The 24843-nt window shown below is 42.1% G+C and overlaps 2 protein-coding genes across 2 annotated transcripts in view; one reads left to right on the forward strand and one right to left on the reverse strand.

The window, feature by feature from the left end:
• Positions 1-1142: 1142 nt before the first annotated feature.
• Positions 1143-4953, reverse strand: LOC119433788 (tax1-binding protein 3 homolog). The gene is made up of 4 exons (XM_037701047.2): positions 4769-4953; positions 4384-4512; positions 4245-4322; positions 1143-3905 (listed from the first exon to the last, which is right to left on the reverse strand). Exons 1-4 carry the CDS (start codon positions 4811-4813, stop codon positions 3795-3797), a joined length of 363 nt encoding a protein of 120 aa, XP_037556975.1. The 5' UTR covers positions 4814-4953; the 3' UTR covers positions 1143-3794.
• A 1013-nt stretch (positions 4954-5966) lies between these two features.
• The window catches only part of LOC119433784 (nucleoporin NDC1-like), a 51697-nt gene continuing 32820 nt past the window's right edge, over positions 5967-24843 (forward strand). Inside the window, exons 1-7 of the mRNA XM_037701034.2 lie at positions 5967-6067; positions 6209-6329; positions 11600-11695; positions 17100-17274; positions 19492-19615; positions 22132-22237; positions 23957-24005. Coding sequence (XP_037556962.1) covers positions 6032-6067; positions 6209-6329; positions 11600-11695; positions 17100-17274; positions 19492-19615; positions 22132-22237; positions 23957-24005 — 707 coding nt within the window. The 5' untranslated portion in view covers positions 5967-6031. The remainder of the gene's footprint in view (positions 6068-6208; positions 6330-11599; positions 11696-17099; positions 17275-19491; positions 19616-22131; positions 22238-23956; positions 24006-24843) is intronic.

Here is a 24843-nt window from a genome sequence, read left to right on the forward strand (position 1 = left end):
CTGGTAGCACTAGGTTAACATCTGTGCAGATGATGGCCACTTCGTGACAGCTGTTTGGTCAAATGAGCCAGAAAATATTTCTACAACCTCCATTTGAAGTAAAGCATAGTTTCTGCTGCAAGAGTTCTTACTGCATAAGGGAATGGGTTAGTCAACAAGCACATACAGAAGCCGATTTCTTGCATAATGACCTAAAATTGAATCTGTACTCGTAATTCTTTTAAAAGCTGCACAATTCTCCACAGTTCATATGAACGTATCATACCGGCAACAGCCATGGTGTTTTAAGGCTTTCTTGTGTAAGACATTCTCGCAATAATATGAAGCACTGTACCTAATTGCTTGGATGTTGAGACAACTTTTGAATGTGTGTGACGATACATTGAAGACTCATTTAGAATGAGTGCCAGTGTATTTTGTCCAAGCACTGCTAGGGAATGTGATGATCCAGTGAATTTTCTTGCAAGAACAGCTGGTTTGGTTGGCTCTATGGTGCACTTGAAGCCGTCCACATGGCAGCACCTAAACCTACACATTTATCACATTTACACATTTATCTCATTATGACAGTGCATGAAGATTCCTCATTGCGAGTTGTTTCTGCTGCATGGGTGTCATTGGTATCGCTGGAAGCTCTGAACGTTAGCATCTGCTTGACCAAGGTGCCTTCTGAAAGGTTATGCGGCCATGGATGCCTGATGTCTCCATGTGACCTAGGAGTACCAGTCCTTGCTGCTGGGAAGGAAACAACGCCACATGAATTCATTGAAATCTTACTGCACAGACAAACATCTTTCTTTTGCTATTATGGCGTCCAGTAAGGTGTGATCATCTTTGCCAGGCGAGTTAGTAGGGCTTGGTGTGCAGGCAAATTGCAGAAAATTACGAGGTCAATCTACCACGCCACTTCAGTTGCATGTGTTTTATTTTCCACCTAGCACATGCCCCAGACACGAGGCTTCACACAAGCACTCTTTGAGTCCAGGAATAGGCAGACCTGAATTTGTGGGATGGTGTGTAGCCATCATTTCCAGTTATTTGTTATAGTCATTTCCAGTCATAGCAGCTTTTGTTATGACTGCAAAGATGGTCTAAGTTCTGAACAGATAACAATAGATGCAACAGTTTTTCATACGATAATCTCAGTCAAACAACCAAGTTTTATTTCCTTCGAAAACAGTAATTTCTCAGGGCCATCTAAAAGAATGTCCTGAAAAGAAAGTTTGAATGCGATCACATAAAATGGAGAACAGTTTCCACAGCGAATTGAAAAATGTTGTTGAAAAAAAAAAAAAAAAAAACTAGGAGCATGATGTTTAGTTACCACCATAATTCTGGTAGTGTATTATAACTGGAATGTAAATATGCACTCAGTGCAAATGTTGCTCATAATGTCCAAAAGCTTAAAAAAATATTAATAGAAACCCGAAGTATTTTCACAATACAACACAACAACCAACACAGACTGACTAACAGGGCTATATAATGTATACAATATGCAATCTTTATATAATATATGTCTATATATTAAAACTTTGGTGGCTCTACATGTAACCCACTAAACACGCAACACAACAAAGTTGCAGCTGATGCCAGCACACCAATAAGCAACAGGTGAACACTTCATCACTTGTTAAAAGCAGTGTTGACATAAAGCTGCCATTTCAACCATGCCTACTTAAACATAATCCAAGGCAACAAAAATTGCATTTGGGCATTTGCTATGCTGCTATAAGGTACGCTTTAACAGTTTTAGAAAGTTTCACATTCAAGTACACATTGTCCCACAACAGTAATTATGGTATTGAAGCTCATTTGCTTTCAAACACATATATGGAATATTTCATACACAAGATATTCTTGACTGGAAATTAACCCAACTGTAATTACCATTTTTGTACAACTATATAAAGTGCAGAACTTCTTTAGAATGTATGTATACGGTAGACAAATCGGCGATCATATGGGCAGTGCATTAGATACCTTGACGACCGAGGGCTGTCACAAAGGCAGTCATTGGAAATCCTTGAGAAAATGCAGACAGCCAAAACAGCATTCCCACTTTTTTTTTTCTTTTTTTCTACAGCACAGAACTTGAAATGCAGCACAGGTGCTGCAGCATTATGCATGGAAGCAACCAGCACATCTCATTCTACATCTTGGGGCAGTATTCTGAGACAATAGCTTTTGGGGATACTTTCACTGGCGTGAATAGCAATAGACTAAATGGTGTCTACGAGTGACAGCATCCGTGGCACAGAGCCAAGCAGGTTGTCTTAGTTAAGTGCCAGGGCCACTGTCGCCTGCAGAGGCCGACACATCTGGTGCTAGTCGCACAAAATCTCGAGGAAGTCGAAGTACCCCCAAAAGTGATTGTCCGAGGATACCATCCCTAGCATCTCGGTGACAGCACAGAAAAGAAATGATCGACGTGAATCAGTATGCAGCGAGATGGCTACAGCTACATAACTTCCTTGAAGCTCAACAACTGGATTGAAATATTTTGAGCTTGATCGGGACTTCGACCTCTAAGCATCACTCTACTCTCTCATCTGAACCATTAAGAGGTAGCGGTGTGAAGCTGTTCCATTGATGAAATATCGCGAGGACTATGAACAATTGTCCTATGAAAAAAGCAGTTCTGACGTCAACAGTGCAAAGAGCAAGCATGTGCATTGCGCATTGTGAAGTCTTGATAACAAGTGACAGTACTGCAATACATTTTTCACGGCAATGGGGCTATTATACATTTCATCTGGAAGTATGGGTGGTTTGTAAAAAAACAGCTTCCCAAAATTTACTAACTATGCCGGGCGCATAGATAGCTGGTTATATCATGTACCCTTGGCTGGAATTTGCATTAGGCAGCAAAATTTATGTCATGGAATCTCACACAACAATTTATGGTTTGATTGTTGGGATATATTATCCCAAAGCAACGGAGGGGCTATATGAGATGTAGCGCAGTGCTCTATATCAATTTTGACCTCTTGACGTTCTTTCATGAGCACCCGAAACAAGCTACATAAACGCTTCTGCATATCACCTCCGTTGGAATGCGGCAGCCAGGAATCGAAGCCACAGCCACTGCAGCTTGTGCTCGTCAATGTTTTGATTTCACAGGTCACGGCAGAAAGCAAGCAAAAAGAAGAAAAGGTACTATAAGACTGCTATTACCAAACGTCTTGAAACAGCAGCTAGACTGGTGCCAAGACTGATGAACTGCAAAGTTTCCCGTGATGTACTTTGTTTTGCCTAGAGCTGCACAAGCGCAGCCTTGAAATGTGTACAATAGAACTGCAAAAACAAAAAAATGACATCACAGAGCTGGGAAGCATTAGCATATATTTAAGTAACCAGGTGCACTTGAGAGGGCAGCACCATGTGAGGTGCCAAATGTGCACCCACAATTCCTTGTAATGTGTAACAGCGCATAAAAACTGATTAATTCTGCCTTCCTTGTGCAAACATGATCCCTGAAAGTAGGCCAAAGTCCTACAAATAGTATCAGCTGCACTATTAAACACTGTGTCAGTTGATGAAACTAAAACACCAGGCAAAGTGAACAAAGTATAGCAAAGCCAAGGAGTGGCCAAGACGTAGACACTGGTGTGACCAACAGTATGCTACTAGCCTAAAATGAAGTACAGTATCACGATACAAGAACACAAAATGAACACTGACAAAATGACAAGCAATGAAAATGTGATGTATCAGCTAAGAAACTGGAGAGTACTGTTTCAGAACTCAACGTCAGGATTTGGGAGTGCTCAACAGTTGTCCCACAAGATTCTTCAGGAATGAGTAACTCCCTTTCTCGCTATCAGCATGTTGAGCACAGGGTGTTTCTTGATGTACTCGACAGCCTTCTTGTGTGTCACCATAGTGAAGTCGTAGCCGTTCACCTGGGAAACGGGATCGATATTTGTGAAGCATGCATGAGCTGGATGACGTCCACCGCATCACGTTGCGATAAATAATAATAAAAGACCAACTGAAGTCTATTTCAAGAATGTCGTCGTGAGCATCGCAATTTCTTCCGCGCGTACGTGCGTGAAGTGATTATAAACTCGTCAAAACGTGCAGCGAGAAGCTTTGACACAGGGCACGTAGATAGTAATAGTTCATATTACCGGGGTTTCGGCGCCTCCACGCGTAATCATGCAGAAATGCTGGATAAGCATGCTACATGTAGTCCCTGCAGCGATCATTAACCCCGAGATCGTAAGTTATTATTGACGCACCTGCAGGATCTTGTCGTGCACTTTGAGGCCACACTTGGCTGCAGGGCTGCTCTCGTAAACCTCGGTAACGTAGATGCCCTGCAGTGGAAAGAAGTGCAAATTGACAGCTCTGTCGACACAAGTGGTAGGGCGTGCATACGTTATCGGTGTATCCTTGCGGGCTACGCGTGAAGTCCTGATCGATGCCACCTCCAATCTTGAATCCACATTTCATCACTTCCCTGCCTTCGGAGTCGATGCCAACCTCCTTTGCAAGCTTTATCGGGATCTGCAAAAGCAGAAGGGGTTTCTAAGCACTGCGATGAAGTGATCGCGCGCACAAAGCTGTGAAATGTGTTCGCGTAAATCGCGGCCAGGCCATAGGGCGTTATACCAATTGCCAAATCCAAAACATCGAGTATGCACGACACAGACATGATGTTTTTGGCCTCATCCCGAGCGTATTGGCAGCTCCCGCAAGCATTTGGAGAACGGCTTTTGCGCCGGATTGTCGAAACGGGAAGAAAATATTCGAGCAAACGTACGCTCAAGCACTGCATTGCTGTACCGGGCTGGTGCTGAAAGGCCATCGCCCTGGAGTCTCCACTCCGTCAAAACTGAGGCGTCTAAAAGCAAGGCACGAAATGTTTAGATTTCACGGATCCCGAATCAATTGGAAGGGGCGGAAGAGCCTCCGACCATTGCTCTGACAGAAGCACGTACGGATGTATTGGTCGGAATCGGACATTTCCTGACCAATCTCAGCGCGTTATTGACAACGCTCATTGGCTCAAGGAATTACGTCAGGTACGTGTAAATAAAGCACGCTAATTTTGTTGGTTAAAAGCGCGGAATCTTTAAACGTTGCTACATAGAGTTTCTCACTTATAATGAGAAACTATGCACATAGAATAAAGAACCAACTTCTATGCATTGCTAGCTGCGTGACTCACGTCAAACAGATTGATGAGATGTGCTCTTGTCGAACGCGATAGAGTTCATTAAACTCATTGGACGAATTAAATATACTGCAGAAACAGGGGGATTGTAAGACTGGCTGAGACCATGGCATGAACAGAGCGTCTTACCGAGGTATAATATGAAACAAACCGAAACAAATAACGTTTACAATGCATGGTAAATGTACCAGCCCACGGAAAAACAAAATCCTCACGGCACTACCCCACCCCACCCTATTTTGTTTGTTTGTTTGTTGTTGCTTTTTTCTAAACGTTGCAGGCATTACGACTTTATTACATGCGGCTACGAACGTGTGTGATTATTTTTTCAGCACATTTGGTATCGAATAGCATAAGAGGGACATTGTCTAACACCGGAAACAAGGTAATGTTGACTTTGCACAAAACGCTTGCTCTTCCTTGCTCTAAAGTAACGTGATCATATAGTTTCCTGAAATCCATGTATGAAACTCTATGGATGTGACCATGACAGTGACCGCCGTGACTACGCACACCCTTCCGAGAAAAATGGGTTAGCAGACGCATTCACCAGTCCTTCATTGTGGCCTCCGAGATAAAATGTGCATCAATGTAATCTCAGAGGACACGTTTGATCACGTCAACTACGTCGGAATTATAAAGAACAAATTGTGCTTAAGATAGTTAATAGTAAACATATTATTAATTCTTGTTTGTGCAGTTGGTATTTGATTTAGTTGTAACCTTTATTAGAACTTTTTAAATTGTTGGCTTGAAAGTCAGTGAAACCAAACGTGATGCCTAGATAGCCAAGATGAGCCAGCGCCATTGAGTTCGATCGGTGAGAGATGCGCGAGTAGCCCGGGAAACATGAGTAGTGGCGTGAAGGACTGGTTTAGAAATGAGGTACGATATCTTTTGTTATGAATGTGCTCCCGCTGAGAGTGAATGTCTTTAGGAAGCGATAAAAAGGTTTTTCAGAGCACCTCCAAAAGCGCACACGTGCTTCTGCGCGGGCCTTTTCTATAATTTTTTGTTTTACTTCAGGTCCACTTCTGGAGGTGCGTGCACACCATCGAGACAGTTCTGGCCGTACAGTTCATTCTCACCCCTCTCGCTTTGGTCTTCCTCCAGTTCAACGTGTTTTGCCCGTTCGACGGCTTCATCGGTGAGGAAGTTGTTACGGATGCATAGAACCCAAGAATGCTTTCGAGTTCGCATGTCGTAGGCAGAATACTGTGCCCTGTGATTAGTATTTTGTGCACCCACTGTATAGTATTTTGAGGGAGGGAATGTACCTGTGCAATCAGGGAAGCGGAAGACCGATGAAAACGACTAGTACGGACGCTTGATAAGTTAATGGCTACGTTTCTTTATTAATTTGTCTACTTGCTCGCTTATTCTGGCGCTTACAGCACCATGTGAAAGTTAATGTAGAGAGAGGAATAGCAGTACTGATGCAATAAATAGGACACATGTGTGAACATGTTACTGAAAGGCAGGCGTGAGGAATAGCGCTACTGTGTGCAGTAAATATGATACATTTGTTAACATGTTTCTGAAAGGCAGTAATGCTAAACTGACACGAGTAGCAAAACACCATGCAACGCTGATTTTTTTTTCTTCTTTTTTTTTCTCATACCTACCTGTTCAGTTACATGAATCCCTACCAAATTTCAGTCGTTCTAAAATGTTTTGAACACGTGTACACCGACCAACAGTGATGCAAGTTAGTGTTTCACAAGTGTGGGGTACAATGGCTGATAAAAATAGATGAAAAAAAAAAATCATATACTCACATATTCATAAATAAAAGAGAAACAAAAGATTCATGTTAATTCTTTTAAAACAAAAGATTCATGTTAATTGTTTTAAAATGTTTGCAAAAGCCATCTTGAGGGAAATTGTGTCTGTATACAGGTGATGGACAGGAGAAGGTGGCTGGCTCTGTTTATGTATTTCTCGCGTAAGAACACTATTTTGTGTTACAGTAACTGAACTTGGACTTTATAAAATGCTATCTACGCGAGATGATTGTAACATAGTCACAATAGTGTTCATGCTTTATTGATGCCTCTTTACAGTTTAAGAACAATTAAATATTTTTATCTTGGAATACTGAAGCCTGGCTTCAATAAAGAAAGGCTAGCAGTGCGACAGTATATACAACAATAGACCAGTTTCAGTGATCTTGAAGTTTTTCAGGGCATCAATGCATGTTCACTGTGCTGAACCTGTATTGTAAATCACATTCTAGATTAAGTCAACTTAGTGCTACAGTGGACTGTTAGTTTAAGGCCTGTTGGGATTTATCAAAGTTTCTGCATACACAACTAAAGATGCAACTTGTATGATTAATGATTAGATGGCTGGAAGCTTTGTAGCACATTGGATGGGGTATCATGCAGTGAAGGTAACTTTCTACTCTGGATATGTAGTTTAGTGCGTTAAGATATTTAAACTTATAAATGCGCCAGAAAGTTTTAAAGAACGAGTTTGGTGGCATGTTCCTTCAGCCCGCTTCAAAAGGAATGTGCATATCATATCATCATCATGCAGCTTAGATCTGTGCTTTAGGAAAAGTTGCTTGTTATGAGAATATCAAGAAACATAAGAGTTAATGTTCTTAGAGGCATGTAGATGTTTTGCAGTGAGATTAAGTGGTGTGAGATTATGTGCTTTCCTTTACTGGTGTCTATAGTTCGCTATTTACTACACTGCATGTTGTGCAGCGCTTTGTCAAGTGCTTTGGCAAAGTTTATGAATGCGCAGTCAATCACCAAGCCATTAACTGTCGGACGAAATATCCACATTGCTTTCTGTGTTAGCTGGTGATAACCATTTAGGTCCGTTCCAAAGGTGTCTGAAGGCCCCCATGAGTTGCTCGCTGGTTGGTCCACTCATTTCCCTCAGTCAGTGTTCAGAGTAAGCTGAATGTTGGCAAGCTGAAACCAGAGTGTTGCCCAAGAAAAAGTGAGGAGCAGAACTGAAGCCTAAGGCCAGAATGCAACTGCAAATGATTGCAGGACAGAAAACCAGGCCACTCGGGAACGAGAACTGGCGATGGATAGACACGCGGCAAGACCCAGCCTATGGAGAGCCAAGTGTTGAGACATGCAGAGTCCAGTGTCCAGTGTTTCGGAGTATTTTGTTGCCCCATGCAAACTCAAATTATTGTGCCGCTCTCCAATCTGGCACCAAATTTGGGTGTATCATATAGAAAAATTTAAGCCACCTTGTGAGACATTAATAACTATAATGGGAAAAGTTAGCGTATAGGTTTCCAGATATCTCGGAGTTTAATATCTCGGCGGCAAAAGGGCTCTTCACGGCACCCTGTAGTAGATGCGGCAGATTACACTACGCGGCACGCCCCTGCTATCTCTGAAACCATGCGCAACAGACACTGTTACGTGCAACAGTCTTGCGTAGACCGGCGGTGCAGAGATAAAATGATTTTTCTCTTTTTTTGAGATCACAGACAAATATCCGTTTTCATTTATTGAACTCCAAATTAGCAATTATGTATTCCTGAGATGTTGCGGGATCGAATCTCGGCCACGGTGGCCGCATTTCAATGGGGGTGAAATGCATGTTAAAGAACCCCAGGTGGTCCAAATTAATCTGGAGTCCCCCACTATGGTGTGCCTCATAATCAAATGGTGCAATCACGAAATCAGCCAATAGCTTTTGGTGGGTCCAGCTGCTTGCGATGACGCTGTATGATGACATTGTAGAAGCAAGAGCAAGTGATTAATGGCAGTTTTCGACATGAAATTGTAAATTCCCTACTGCATGCAGTGCAATAACATTTGGCTCACATGTTCACAGGAGCCTCTTGTACAGATCTGCACTCGCCACAGTGGCAAAGTGGCCTTGGCTTTGTGTCGTTAAGCCTGAGGGTGTGGGATCAAATCCCTGCCGCAGCGGCTGCATTTCGATGGGGGTGAAATGGAAACATGCCCGTGTACTGTGCATTGAGTGCACGTTAAAGGGCAGCTCTGGCATTTTTTTAGCCTTATTAGGATATTGTCATTTTCTAAGGGCATTGGCAGCCCTGTAACCGGTAGAGTAGTTCAATTTGCTTAGACACTCATCAATAATATTAAATAACCCATAAACGAGATACCGAAACTGAAACAGGTAGTTGCTTCATGTGACTTTACTTTGAGTCAATGACGTCAGATCCTACACTCCCATAGTGTAAACACGCAGAATGCGGGCTAAACGTGCAGTACACATTGTGCTAACGTCAAAAAAGCTAAGCTAACGATCTCTTCTGACGACATGGGGAGCTTTTCCAGCTCTTTCGAATTGGAGAGCCATGGTTTCAGCCATGATACGAGCGCTGAAGGATTTGTGCGAGGCAGCTGGCGTGCTTAAGCTCAACGCATTGTGCTGCGCCAAGACGAAGAGAAGCACCAGTTATGACGTCTGTCAAAACGATGATTGTCGGCCGTTATGTCATAGAAAAAGGAGCCAGCTTCGTCGTTTTTGGGTGAAGTGGTGCGGTAATCCCTGACATGACAAGCACAGGGTGACCAGTAAAATGTCATGCATTCGTGGGCATGAGTCGGGAGCATGCAACAACCCTGTAAAATTCATTTTCAATAAAACTAAATGACTTGCAGTCCTATCGTTTGGTGCAGACAATCAGAGTGCAAAAGAGAACGTACATTCAAAATTTTATTAAGCTCACTGGACATAGAAAAATCGCTGGAGTTGCCTTTGAGAGTCAGGTGTTCAAAATTAATCCCGAGTCCCTCATAATCATATCACTGTTTTGGCAATTAAACCCTAGAATTTCATTTCTTGTACAGATCGGCAACATTTTCTTACTGTGTTTAAAAAGTGTTTCAGAGCCCCTTTAATTTAGGACCGCCTTCGCAACTGGGAAGGCGACATGCTAGAACAGAAAGGTGGCGTGGACGCCAGCTCTATCTAGTACACAGATGTTGAGCAGGTGTTCGCCAATCATGGCAGCTGCTGGTGGGATAGCGTTCTCCAGGATCGGTATTACCTATTGCATTGGCAGAGTGGTTTCAAAGCAAATTCAGGGCTCTAATACAGGCTGCGTTGCTGGCTGTTATTTGAACTTGATGCCGACTGTACTGCTACACCTCTCCGGCTGCCACAACTCCCCTTAACAGCTTCGCTGTAAAAGCTACAGCTGGTCTAACATTATTGATGTGAAAGGTCAAATGGCTTATAGAGTGAAAAAGCCAGCATTTGGCATCTGCAGTAGCCTAAATTCCCATTGGCTGTGACGTCATGGCACAAGCGTGCCGTGACGAAGCAGAGCGGGCGAAACGGAACACTAATGCACCAGGTGTTGCGCGAGAGGAGAGGGCATCGCCGTGACGCTATGTCGCTCGCTCTCTGAAGCCTGTGTTATCGGTGCGGTCCTTGTTCGCACAAGCTTTCTCCTGTGTTCTAACTGCGCCTCGGTAAAGCCAAATAAAAACGACCTGAGTGTCTCAACGTGCTTGCTTGCCCGCGAGGAGTTTATAACTCAAAGGACCGCTCAGCGGCGTTCAATTGAACATTAATGCTTTTGCATGCACAACTCATTAGAAGTGCTTAGGTGTCCTCGGATCTTTTTTTTAGACCTCTCTACCTTGCAGCTCTCATAAGAAGACTGTGGCTTTGTTATGTAAAACCTAATATTCTTTTGCATATTTTATTCAGTTTTGCAAGTGAATGAATGAAGATATGCATAGACAAAAAGCATGTGATCTTGAAAGTTAAATGAAAAGCTTCATGATTGTTCTTTCACTGAAATTTGATATCTTATACCAGTGTGAAAGACCACAAAGGCTGTAGTTTTTCTTTTCTTAGTGAGTTGGGGGCTTTAGGGTGGATCACGTCCTACACCCTAAAGTGGGCAGTAAATTTTCTAAAGTGCTTTCTGACGCACTGGTACTGTCGTAGCGAACTTGACCACTCTGCTTAATAAGATTCTGTCACATCAATAAAATTGTGCGGTTTTCTCTTTACTTCCTTTTTTTTTCTTTCCTTCCTTTATTTTTGCTCTTGTTATTTTGATACCGCTATGGTAACAGTGCGTTTCTATCTTGATGTAACAATATGGAATGGAGTAGGTAAATAATTTGCAGGGATCAACCAGCTGGATGGAGGCAGATAGACAGCCACATAGGGCCTGCGAGCTGTAACTTGCCCTGGGCCACAATTTTTGTAGCGATGCCTTTTCCAATGCTAATGCACTTTCGGCACTTCTCACATTCATGAGTGGTCATAGTGATGCTCTGCAGAGTGTCGATCGTGGCCAGTCGTGCACGTGAAAAGGCATTAAGTCTGATTTATGATGCTGATACAAGTGTATTAAGTATGATTTATGAATTGCTGATACTAGTGTGTATAGTTAAGCTCATGAACGGCTTCTTGTGATGTCCATGCCTTGTTCATCTGTCTGTGCAGATTGGCTGACATCATTCACAAACTCGCCATGGTACCACATTTGCTTGCTTGGCGCGGTTTTCATTCTAGCCATGTATCACGTCACCTGCGTGAACGGTAAGCCTGCGCATTTACCACTGCTCATGTAGCACTTTCAGGAGCGCAATTTCAAGCCCGGTTACTGTGGATCTAAGAATATGTTGAAACGGATGCTAGCAGTCTGTCAGTGCCATTGAGTCTCCGAATACCAGATGGAAATCTGGTGTTATTGTCTGTGCATATAATCAGCACAGTGCTTCACCAAGTATAGAAATGACGGGTCGTACGTAGATTTGGCATCAGACAACCCCCAATCTCGCTGTGTGCCAAACATTAGCCTCATTTAGTTTCTACATTCTACCACTGTGCCACTTTCAGCATGTTCCATATAATAGGAGCTGTTTGAAATATCAAAATTTATTACACATGGTGAGTGTTAATGTCAATATTGCATCTAGATATAGTGATACACATGCTAAAATGTGACCAGACGTATTTATGCCTGGAACTAACGCCATAGGATGAATTAGTTGTTACAGAAAAACACTCATTTGCTTTAAAGCTTGAGATATAGTGTAACTGCATGCAATGAACAATATAAGTACACACCGTGCCCAAATTATGAATGTGTACTGTTGCGCTTAAAACACAAACAAAAGAAGGAACATGGTGACACACACGGAGCGTAAACTAGTTTCCGCTTTGTGTGTGTTACCATGTTCCTTCTTTCTCTCTGTTTTATGTGCAACGGTACACATTCATAATGAAAAACTAACAAGCCCAAGTGGAAACCATATAGAGGTGTCCAAATTATTGAAGGGACCTTGAAACAATTTTGACGTTTGTGTAAGAATACACCGAGTTGGTAGAGTAAGCACCTGTGATAATCCAGGGCCAACGTTAAGTGCGCTGCGTAAACCAAGTAATTAACTATTACGTCTTAAGCATCTGCATTGCTACAGGTTGTAGTGGTGCTGCACCCTGCATTTTCCCCTGCTTTTGCCCATTATACATAGAATGGGTAAGTGATGTGATGTCACTTGGGCGAGTGACCTGATAGGCTTCAAATGTGATGTCATTGGGTGTACTTCTAGCGTGCTGCTCCAGTAAGCTAACTTTTCATAGTATATGTATGCGTGGTAATCCCTGAACCTATGAAAACAATAACAATAACAAGTGCAAAAAATGTAGACTTTTCTGCAAATCGGTGGCACATTTTCGTCTGAGAACTCAGACTGTGCTGCAATGGCTGTCTACATGGGAAGGCATGCGCATGGGGAAAAGAGTGGAATACCGAGTTTATTCTGAAAAGTTGGGCTCTTGGTAAACTTTTGTAAGGTTGCACGGATTAAGGGGAGGGGTGAGAAGAGATGCAACAAGAATTAAGTCAGTGGCAACAGCTGATAGTGGGACACCGAGAGGTTGTCTTCTTCTGGGGGTAGAGACAGAAATCGGATCATCAGCGCTGTACTTTCGAGTCAAGCAGCACTCGTATTTTTGTGCTGCTCACCACACTGATGAGAATAACTGCATTGAAAGGAGATGCAGAAAACACTTGCTTCAAGTCAACCGGAAGTAGACAACACTTAAGTCACCGCATGATGTTGTGCCCAAGGAGGTGAGACATAGCCACAGCTGCAAGGAATACAAGTTAAGCGGGAATGCCGCTGTTTAAGAGGAGGGTAGCGTTTAATCACGGTAGTGCGTCGACATAAAGTTGCCCTTTAACATCCTTTAAAAAATGACATGCTTCCATCATTCCAAGAGTGGTTGAATGATTGCTGTGCCAGATTTCCTTCTAGTTACATTAGTATGAAACTATAATCTGTATGACTAAAGGTGCCACAAAGAATCATTGGAACATGCATAAAGCTTGTGGAATGTCGTCTTCGTTTGCAGCTCATATGAGCAGGGGATTATTCTGTAAGTGTCCACCTATTGAACATGTCTATTTTGTCTGCTGATGAAGTGCTGATTTGTGTTATAATTGATTTCCAAAAATCTGTGGCTTGCTGGAGAGCATTGAATATCAAGAACTTGAGGAGGTAACAGTGCTTGAGGGCCAGCAGTTTCAGTTCTCAAAAGTGATCTTTTGACTTTGTAAGCGTAAGCACAGGTAATTTAATTTTCTAATGCTTTTCCTTATAAATAATTAGCTCGGGCTTCACATTAGTAACCTTAATGTAATGCCATTTAAATGAATGTGAATATTGTATCCAATCAGCCTTTGTATGTGATTGCTGCTGCACGGTTGTCTAGTCAATAATTACAGTGCTATCCACTTTCTCAAGTTTGTGCTTGCCCGGGGTTCGTCCATCACCATTTTGCAAAGAAGCAATGTGAGTTGAGCAACGTTTGGCAACACGTTGGCTCAGCTTCTGCAAAACTTGATGGCAAAGAGTGCAACTCTTGACACAAGCGTCAACAGTCTTACTTTAAAATCAATGTGAGGGCGATGAAAACTTTTTTTTTTTTTGAATGACTAAGAAGTCACTGACTACAGGAAGTAAAGATGGCAGCTAAAATTTTTAAGGGCAGATAGGGAAATCCAAAATCAATAAGGGGGGCTGACAGATGGAGTAGCACACATGGTATAAAAATTATAAACGGATAAAGTGCATCAAAAGGCTGGCAGCCTTTCTGAGGCACTTTATCCCTGTTTATAACCTTTATACCACAAGGGCAGATAGAGCTATATGAAGCCAACTTACAATGAAGCCAAGGAAAGCATGGAAGAAATTGACTGCTTTTCTCTTATTGAACTGTACAATTGGTTATGGATGAGGGATACATTTTCTATGGTTTCATAGGAAAGTCTACATACTCAGTGATGGAAGTGCAGCACCTATTGCGCCAAACTGCGCCGGGAAGGAAATCCTGCTACATGCTGCGCCAAATTGCCGTTTATCGCAGATATTGCACAAGGCCTGCGCCAACAGGCATCTGCTCCGAATTGGCAGTACATATTTTGCACACGTGAGAAGGCGCCGCGCATCAAGTAACCCTTCTTCGCGACTCGCCCTCGCACGCTTTCCATATACCACCCGCGCATGCTACAGAATATACGGCGCGCAGCCATTTTGTCGCACGTGGACATTATACGGAGCCTCACGACAAAGCTGACGTAACTCTTTATTAAAATGCAGAATTAACTGTGAATTAGGATTAGGTTTGTGCTTATTTTCATCTTATATAATAATAAAATGGAACAGCAAGTTGAAGATAAAATAATTGCATCTTAGTATAATACGTATTGAATGCAATGTTTCAGAAAGTACTAACACTTATACAGAGCTACCTCTTTGTGCCAGCGTAGTTAAGTAGCTGCTCCATAGCATTATTTTCTTGCTCCAAACGGCAAATATTTCTGCTCCAAACTATTTTTCCTGCTCTGAAAGCTGCTTAAAAGACCAAGTGCCACTTCCATCACTGCATACTACACGAATTCCTGCAGGTAATAAAAATTCCACATTTGCCACCATGGTCACAAGTGGTGCTGGCTAACACTTGCAGAGCTAGGGTAAACATACATCTACGTAAATGCATTAGAATGTGGTAGGAGAGACAGCTATCACCATAGCTCAGTTGATAAAGCACTACACTCATAATGCAGAGTTTGTGAGGTTGGCTCCCCCCCAATAGCGAAGTTATCTGTTCTTCCATGTTTATTTGTACTTTTCTTTATTAAAAATTGTGGTGAGCACACTCTGCTCGCAGCAGTAAGCATTGTTAGACCTGATGCCACTGATTGCCTTATTCATCCGAACCCAACGTAGCTGTGATTACATGCGCTACGGGTTGAGGAGTACTATGGAAAGATGGTGTGTGACTATATACGGACCTTGCCTTGAGCCTTAACCTCATGCCATCGTTCTGTAGTACTTCACAACCCGTAGTGCGTGTAATCGCAGCTATGTTGACTTCGGACGAATAAGGCAACCAGCGGCGTCAGCTCTAACAATGTTTATTGCTGCGAGCAACAAGTAACACTTGCAGAAGGAATGTCCACTCGGTTTGCTTCGTGGCGCATGATAGTCGGGCAGCGGGTTGCGGCAGGTATCCGTTATATCGTTGGTCAGGTTTGAGGTCAGGGCACCAGAGAGAGTGTCTCTGCAAGAGCATTGTGAGAGCCAGGGGAGAACTGGGAGAGGGAGTAGTACACTTCTCATGTGTCTACACTGGCTCTTGACGTCTCCTCAATGTGTGAACACGGTGACGTGAGTACGTGGGAGGAAATGGGTGCGTGTGCTCCCCACAAAATATGAGGTTAATTATTTCAATAAAAAAAAAGAAGTAGTTAATTTTTAATGTTTTTCCTGGCATCATTCTGTCGGCTTCATATGGTTGATACTAAAAAATCAAATGCCTCTGTTGTATTGTCGCGCAAGGCTGATAGAATCTTACATTAATGGTATATTTGACTGGTTCCTACCATGCTTTGACTCAGTTTGCAGCAATTCAGAGCCCTCTCCACATTGGAGCCAGAAAAAGCATGCCTGAGCTAAACATTCAGCTGCTCTAGAGCAATTGAAAGAACCATGCGATCAAAATTATGTCGGATTTCGATCGTGCTCCAAGCTCGACGACGAGAGCGCCTCTGAGTGCTCTGAGCTTGAGCATGGGGCTCTGAATGAACCAGCCTAGTGTGTTCCAAGCTTCATGGCTGAGCACGCTGCCGAGTCTGGTAAAAGAAGACAGACAGACAGGGTGATGCGCAAACTGACAACTGGTTTATTTTTCTTCCGCCATGTGCCTTATGTACAGAACTTGAAAAATAATAACAGGCCAACCCCCCTCAAAAAAAAAAAAGGAAACAGCAAAATAAAACCACACAGCTCGCTGATCACACACCCTAGAAATTTAGCTGCGCACTGTGCGGCATGCATGTGTGAACTGTGCTTCCATGACACAAAAGTTCTTCCATGACACGAAGGACCAGACAGAAAAGGAGATAAATGAGGCATTTCGAATGCATCTCATTGGTGGATGTATGAGCATGACTTCGATTGCTCTATCAAAAAGAAATAAGTAGAATTTTTGAAAGCCGCGAATGCACAAAAAAAAAAAAAAACTACAGAAAAATGCACGTAACTTGAGCATGCATGTTTATGGCAAATAAGCCATGTGGTTTTAATCTGTTGTTTCCTTTTTTTGGGGCCCTGTATTCTATTATCGTCTGTTGTATGTGAGGCACATGCCGAAAGAAAAATGAACCAGTTGCCACTACGTCCATCACCCTGTCTGTTTGTCTTGTGTCTTCTTTACCAGTTTTTTTTTTCTAACACTTGGCAGTGTGCTCAGCCTTGAAGGCACACCCAACTAGCCCCTGTCGCAGCTTCACTTGTGTTCCAAGTGCTTCATTTTGAACAGCCGAATATAAGCTGCACTGCGAGAGTTCTCTAAGTTTCCAAGTGCAGCTAATTTTATCTTCTTATAGTGAAGCCACACTTTGCACATCTGTAAAGCAGCTTGTCCTCTACAGTGGTTCCTGTGGTACATGTGACACGCCTGGCACAAGTGGTGCACTTTGGTCACCCGCGTAGCCAAGGTCATGCCATGTTGCGAGCACTTGCTGGGGCTGTCTTTGTCCGTGCACTACTGGGCATCTCGAGCAGCCCGTATGCCCACCTGGACGTGCTGTGTACCCCATCGTCCGAGTGAGTCTTTTCACTTGACTTGCACTTTTTAAAACTCTTGTAGGATAAAGTCACTGTATGCAGTGCACAGTTGAGCTAATAGCGATGAGTTGGTTGCTACCTGTGGTAATTTTAACCCCTCAAGGCCCAATGTATCATATTGAGTTTGATACTTCAAAATGCTGATTTAGTCATGGGAACCATAGCGTAACAGTCATAGTATTGCATTTTACATACTGGAGTGAAGTTTAAATTGTGGATACTTCAGGAAATTAATTTATAACTGAAGTAGCATTTCATTGGTGTTTTTCTTGGCACTCTCCATGGCCGTAAGTAAGTGGTCTAAAGCTGTTTTAATTTTTCTTTATGTGGAATGGTGTAATGGTGCTTGGGCTTTCTGGGGTTAATTATGGAACAGTTGTGGCAGATATAATTTCCACCAGGTGTCATCATTCAATAACATTTGACAGGCTTCAGCTAATTTATCTGATTGTGGTGCTGGGTTCATTCCCTTCAAACACCGTCGTTCGAAAGCAAACCTTAAATAAGGCAAGACCAAGATGTTTATCTTTTATAGTTCTTGGCATTAGTTTCGGTTAAAAAAAGTGACTTTGTAAAAACACCTAGAACAAAAATTTTAGTTTTTCTCTTGCACTCATAATGGGGCAGCACACCGGTGCCTCAGACATAAGTCTTTTATCGTAAGTGGGCTGTTTTTTTTTTTCTGCAGAGGTCTGTAAGAGCTCTAGAGTTGAATTTTGTGTTTTTTTGTATGATCAACAATTGTGAAGTTTTTCGTGATCAACAAGCATTCAGACATCCAAAGAAAAAAATGCATAAAAAAAGTTGAGTGACGAAGTGAATGGTATGTTTATAAATATGCTTTAAAGTTTGATTAACAGCGCAAGGACGCCAGAGGGGAAAGAAGAGAGCAGAGTGCTGGACTCTCTTCTGTCCCCTCTGGTGTCCTTGCACTGTTAATAATAACAATAATAACTTGTTTCTTCCTCAAGAAATACAGATGGGAGCTGCAGAAAGAGCTATCATAAACAGTGTGACTGGGCCGCAGCCCCTAAATACAAAGTAGCAGCGACAGGCAATCTAAAGCAATTCATCGCACACATGACGACTTCATGTTAAAAAAAAAAATAACACAATAGCAAAGACATAAGAAGACCAAACAAAATCTTATCCACACTTATGTATTCACAGACCAAATTACTTCATCAGAAGCATGATTACACATATTTAAAACCATTGTCAAATAGCATGCGTCAAGTTACAGCATGAATGACAAGAATAATGACAATATAAATAGAACAAAGAAAAGATCCTATATGAAGCTTAACCATACCTAAAGATTACTTGGTGGTAAATTCTTAAACATATGATTTATAAATGGAATGAATTTCTCGTTGGGTACAGGTAAACAAGTTGATGTTAAAGCTTTAAAGCATTTTTTACCAGCAAGCCTAACCTTACACTCTTCTTAATGTTTATAAAATTATCAAGACCACTAGACATGCATATTAATTGAAGAAACTAAGTGTACTTGCAGATATTCTTTGGTGTGTGCTTTTATGTTTTGAAATTCTGCATCCACTTGTACATAGGCTAAGTTGTATTGGTAGTGGGGCAATGGTGGTGAGAAATGACATCAATCGATCCGAATAACCGAACTTAGTGGCCACTTATGTGTTGATTCAAGCTCATGCTTGTCATGATAATAGGTCCATTTGATTCGACCCACACTTTGGGAACTTTAGTTCATTGTGGTCTAGTGTCAATTCCATGCTTGTTTAGAACTGGCCCAGCACCTCCTGCACGAGCCTTGCACTACCTCTCCCACTAGTGCAGGGAATGCGGTGAACTCGTTATGCACGAAGCCTGCACTACTTGAAATGGATGGCGATGTGCAGACAATGCCATGTTGCACTGGTGAAATGAATAGCGAGGTGCAGGCGAATCGAATGGACCTAACGTGACCATGCTGCTGAAACGGGCTCCATTGGTGAAGCTTGTACAAGTTGATAATTTTCTAACGAAAATTTGACGCAGTGTGGAAGATCAGTATGTGAGAAATACGAGGGGTGTGCCTTGTTTGTGTTTCCTTGTCTCCTCTTCAGGGCCCATGTAAGATCAGTTATTGTGCGTTTCACCGAAGCCCATTGTTTGTAGTGGGTGTAGGCAAGACACCACGATGAAATGACTTTACGCTCAGAGGTTGTGCTTGTGCAGGGGCGAATACTGCATGAGTGAGGGGTACGTGTTTCTGGTGCTGCATGGAGCATTCACTTCTGTCAGCCTGCACTTGACCCAGTTGGCTGCCAAGGGGTTCTGCCTTGCCTTCCCTCCAATACAGGTTGGTGCTCTCTCTCTCTTCCCTGTCCCATGTGCTTCAAATGGTAAGATCCAAAGCTTTTAAGGACACAGCAGCAGAGATAACAAAGTTATTTTTCTCACCGATGTGCTTATAGACAGCCTTGCGATGATTGTTGCGATGAATCAATTGAACGGCTTAAAAATATTTGGATTTACACTAAATTCTAATGAGCATGTCTTTCTTCAGTAATTTTTTTTCACAGACAAATGCAGACGTTATAATTTAATAAATACGTTTTTATTTAGAGCAGATGTTTCAGTTGTAGAATTGAAGCTGGTTAGAGCATGAGACATGCGTACTACTTAGCAGAAATACATTCATATGACAGCTGGGATAGCCCCATCAAGTGCCACTTAATTCTGTTGAATCGAAATTTAGTTTTAGCGAATTCCTTGCATCTTCAGCATTAAAAACATACGTCATAATTCTGTAAATGTCTGTTTGATGGTCTACAGGATTCAAATATGATAATACTATACTCAGTTTCATTCATAGCAGGCAACGCTGCGGAAGGTATGTAAGTAGAGCGGTCATAGAAGTCTCACTCGGCATGTTTCGCAGTATAGTTGCTCTTGATCTGCAACATTTTCTAAAGATAAAAATTCTTCATATATTACAACCGGAACTTGAAAATGCAAGTTCATGTCAAATTACGTAGTTCTTGTGTGCCTTTGTGCTTTCAGTGTGTGGCCTGTAGGGTTTGGGAGTTGTGGTCTTGGAGTCTGGCGTCAACTGAGGGTCTCTCTCTAGCCTACGCCGCCGGTGCGTCTCATAACGGATAGCTGGCCTATGCTAACGGGGCGTCACATGGAAGCTTAGCGGGCCCATGCCATCGTCCGAGCAGACTTGACGAGGGTTGCTTCTTTAATGATGAGTAGGAGGTCCAGAGGTAGGGGAAACAAAACAGGGGCTTTATTTACATAAAATAGGCAAACCTATTTACAGAAAAGGGGATATGCTGGCAGGAGCATGGAGCGCAGTACATCGTTGTCATAGCATGAGCTACATGTCGGAGCAGACTGCATCTTTTTGGAGAGCACACTAGAAGAGTAAAAACATTCCACTTAAATACACCTTGTCCTCCCTAGATCCCTATGCCGAGAAACCCATGGTCACACCTTCCTCCATTCCGAACGTACAAAGTCGCTGAAGGCTCCGCCTTGAGGGTGAGGGTGCGCATAATCACTCTGGCACTTCTGTTCACTGAACACATTTGGAGAAGTACCCTCGGGCACACACGGCTCACTGCCCCAGGGAAAGGAGGGGACGCTCGTAGACAGGAGGTTTCATGCTTGACTCGGTTAGTGTGTCTTGGCTCCTGTGATGGCCCAGCAATTAGCTGGTTCGTCTGTCGATCGGCTTTGGCGGCCAGCAGCTGCAACGAAATGGTGTAGACCGCACTTTCCCAGGAGTTCCTTGGTCTCAGCGTAGTGGTCGGCGGCCAAAGGGCATCCATAAACCACGTAATCATCAAACGTGTCTCATCATTGTGTCGCCGCTGGTCTGTCCGATGAGCCCTATTGTTAGTTTCACCAAGCTGATTCATCACAGGAAAACAGGAAAGGCTCGAAGTTCGCTGCCCCTGCTGGCCGATTGTAACAGGCCTACTATGTATTGGCTGCGAGTGCAAATGATGTGCTGTGGGTGCTGGTTGCAGAAACATGTCACTACGCTTGTTTGGTGGCAAGTAGGCTCTGATCTTGGACGCCTTTCATTTAATGAATACATCATATTTTGCGGCATAAATGTAGGAGAGTTAATTTTACATCGAATTACATGAAGCGTGCCTATATCTTTCATATGTTATGCACTATTTTTTAGTCACAGACGTCTTAGTTTTCTTAGATGTTTTCTTGTTTTTAGATGTTTTAGCCTGCTATGTGGGAAACAGAGTATAGTTCAGAGTTTACCTGAAATTGTTGCGCTGTTTAATTCAGTTTTCCATAAGCTCTCCAAATTGTTGGTATAATTCAGAGTAGTGCATAATAAATCAATCTTGTCTATGTTGTGGTCTCAGTTAGATGCATTTTCAGTTATTCTTGTGTAAAATTTGATGGCCCATATGGAAAATCTGCTCCCAGCAGCTGATAGATTATTATTCGTCATGCTAACCTAGTGGCTTCGACATTCTGCTGCTGAGCCCAAGGTCATGGGTTTGATTCCCGTCAGCCACATTACGATGATGATGGAATGCAAAAACACTCATGCACTTAACTTTAAGTGCATGTTAAAGAAACCCATGTGGTCAGAATTAATTGGGAGCTACCCACTACCTGATGCAGTTTCGGGTCAATAAACCTCTCAATTTCATTTCAACTATTTTGTTTGATGACTAAAACAAATGTCACCAAGGTTGGTCTGGCGGATGCTGCACAACACGATTTATCTTTTTCCATGCATTTAGATGGGAGCTCCAGAAATAAGTCTTTCCCTCAAATAAACTGTGCTCCACTCCTACATTGTTCTTCTAAGTGTTGTGCAAATTTCTTTTCCAGGTGGCGTCTGTGCGAATGCACTTGCACATCAGGTCCACTGTACTCAGAGCTGCCTGGGAGACCATCAGGCATGCTTACATCTATTACCTGCTGTATTTCTTTCTAGGTGGGTAACACAATCCATGGCACCACAGTGTTTTTAAATGAACCCTTTAGAGAAATATGCAGCTCTAGTAGCTATGCAGGTTTCTTCTGAAGTACTTCAACTTCCATGGGAAAGAAAAGAAGCACATGGATTTGTTTAACGGTTATCCTTGTGGCTTCAGATAAATTATTTTGGGTCTTTTGAATGTTATAACTTCTGTGGGCATTCTACGATATGATGATTTGTGCTCCAATGTTGTGAACATCTTCCAAGAATTGCAAATTTTTGTCAAGTTACAAAGCAGATTCATAGTAGCTGTCACCAAATAAAATCTTATATAATCTCTTCTTCTGATTGGAGGAATTTGGCTTGTTCTCCAGCCATAATTTTGGAAAATAAAAGCTTCCATCTAAAATGTAAGCAGCTACACATAAAGGCACAAATTATACAAATTTATTCATTTCAAGCAGCTATTGGAACATGAAAGTGCCACCCTCAAGCGAGCGCCGCCAAATGACATCCAGCATTCTGTCGGGGTACAGTGGGACAATTCCTGTCTCAACGCCTCATTCTCGATAAAATAAGTAGTTTATACTCGTTTAAATTCAAGAATCTTGGTTTATTAAATTCTCTTGATCACTGCATTTTATATTTCACACATTGTCTTCCTTCGTTGATTAGAAATATCTGCAAATCAAGTACTTAATTCACCTACATTGAAGATCCACTTTATGGCCCGACTCCAGCAATGTTTCATCGCTTTTTCATTGTGCTGCCAACCGAAATAAAATATTTCGATAACGGAAACTCAGTAGTTCTGTAAATTGCGGCCAGTAGGTTTCTAGGGGCAAAACATATTTATTGAGACGTTTCAATTTCGGTGATGCATGTGTCCCATGTACTTCAAGGTGTTAATTGTCTTTGGCGAAGTCTACCTTTTTGCAAACGCTGTCATTTTGTAGGGGAATCCACTCCTATGCAAATTTCATCAAAGTAGTGTCCAACAGTTGGTTACAGGTAACAATAAATAAACCTGCCAATTGCTGCAAAGCTGCATTTCGTTTATTGCGACCTAAGAAAATGCAGGTTTCATATGCATGCATAACTAGTTCTCTGTATAACTTTTTCAGGCACATGGTGTCCTTTGTGCAAGAAATAAATGCTCTATTTAGCGCGAGTTCACCAACCGGGGTGTTAGCTCGGTAGTTTTGTAATGAACACTTGTAAGGGTGGGTCAAATGAAAATAGAACAATGCCCAGCAAATGGTATGAACCATATTTATTTAAACATAATCCCCATGGACACTATGGACCCACAAAAAAAGACACTCTCAACACTTTTTCATAATGATACTCAACTTCATACAAGATATTATACAGTTTGATTTCCACAAGTCAGGGTGTTCCATTGCTTTTTCCATTGCAAGTCAGGGTGCACTTAATTGCTTTTAAGCAAATGTGTGGGTAAAAAAGAAGATTGAAGGAAGCTGCACTGTGCTTTCTCAATGGTTGTAACACAGATCAAACAAATCTACGTACTACCCATGATTCTTATAGTGGCTGAACAATTGCAGCATTTGGTTTCTTTATTAATGTTAGTATGAAATGTTATGCATTGCCTATTGCGTGCCTCAACTTTTATTTCATTTCATTTATTGTGGCCTTAAAGGCCCGAGGGCATTACATAAGGTGCATGTATTGGTAGATGAGGCTGTCATCACTTCTCTCTCCATTTCAAAGGTTCCTTTCCAAGAAGTTGGATTTATGGAGACGTGGAGCCGACCATATGGTATGCAAGATATTCTTTCGCGCATCTTCAGTTTCAGTATGTTGATCACAAACTTGTAGAATATACAGTTTAATGTACAGGAGGATGTTTTTTGGTTAAACACTGTAATAGTGGCCTGTGGTTATAAGATGCTTAGATAGTAATAATAATATTAAGGGGTCACAGCCTTAGTCAGGTGCAGGTCAGTACCTTTTGTCCTGGCCTTTTCGGTTTTTGTGTGAAAATGAAAGAATTCAGTAAATCAAGTAAACACAGAAGGTAGGGCGAAAGATAGACAAAGTGCTTTTGATGTAGCTATTTTATAGCATTCAATGACTAGCACAATTCGTTGATTTGCCGTATAACATGGACCAACTATATCAACATATCAACATGAACCAACTCGTGATGCATCCTACGAAAAAAAAAAAAAAAAGCATAAGAGAAATTTGAACGAGCAATGAAGTTTCTGTACTGTTTGCACACACACAAAGTTTTCTTGCCTCGTTTTCAGACTAAAGATGGCATTGAAATGCTGGGAAATGTACGTGTTGCTGCTGAAGGCTTTAGCAAGTTAGGCATAGAAGTGCAGCTTTGGTGATTTTCTTGAATTTTGTAATTGTGACAGCTGCAGATGTGTTCCTTTGATGCACTGCATTCATAGGAATATGTATGTGCATAAAAGGTTGAAATACATTCAGTGATCATGTTACAGTTGACCCTCAATACAACAGGCATGGATACAGTTAAACCTCGACATAACGAAGTTGGTAAAAGTGGCAGTTCGTTTCGTTATATTTAAGTTCGACCTCGTAGACAAATAAGTACAGTTGCCGATGGATTCTTCTTTACACGGATG

This window comes from Dermacentor silvarum, chromosome 11 (assembly GCF_013339745.2).
Source record: "Dermacentor silvarum isolate Dsil-2018 chromosome 11, BIME_Dsil_1.4, whole genome shotgun sequence".
Lineage (NCBI taxonomy): Eukaryota > Metazoa > Arthropoda > Arachnida > Ixodida > Ixodidae > Dermacentor > Dermacentor silvarum.

What these genes read in the sequence shown, in the direction of transcription:
- LOC119433788 (XM_037701047.2), bottom strand. Translation starts at nt 4,813, where the DNA reads ATGGCCTTTCAGCACCAGCCCGGTACAGCAATGCAGTGCTTGAGC. An exon ending in CAGCAATGCAGTGCTTGAGC is followed by an intron (nt 4,513 to 4,768) that starts GTACGTTTGCTC and finishes CTGCTTTTGCAG; the next exon opens with ATCCCGATAAAGCTTGCAAA. An exon ending in TGCACGACAAGATCCTGCAG is followed by an intron (nt 3,906 to 4,244) that starts GTGCGTCAATAA and finishes CCCGTTTCCCAG; the next exon opens with GTGAACGGCTACGACTTCAC.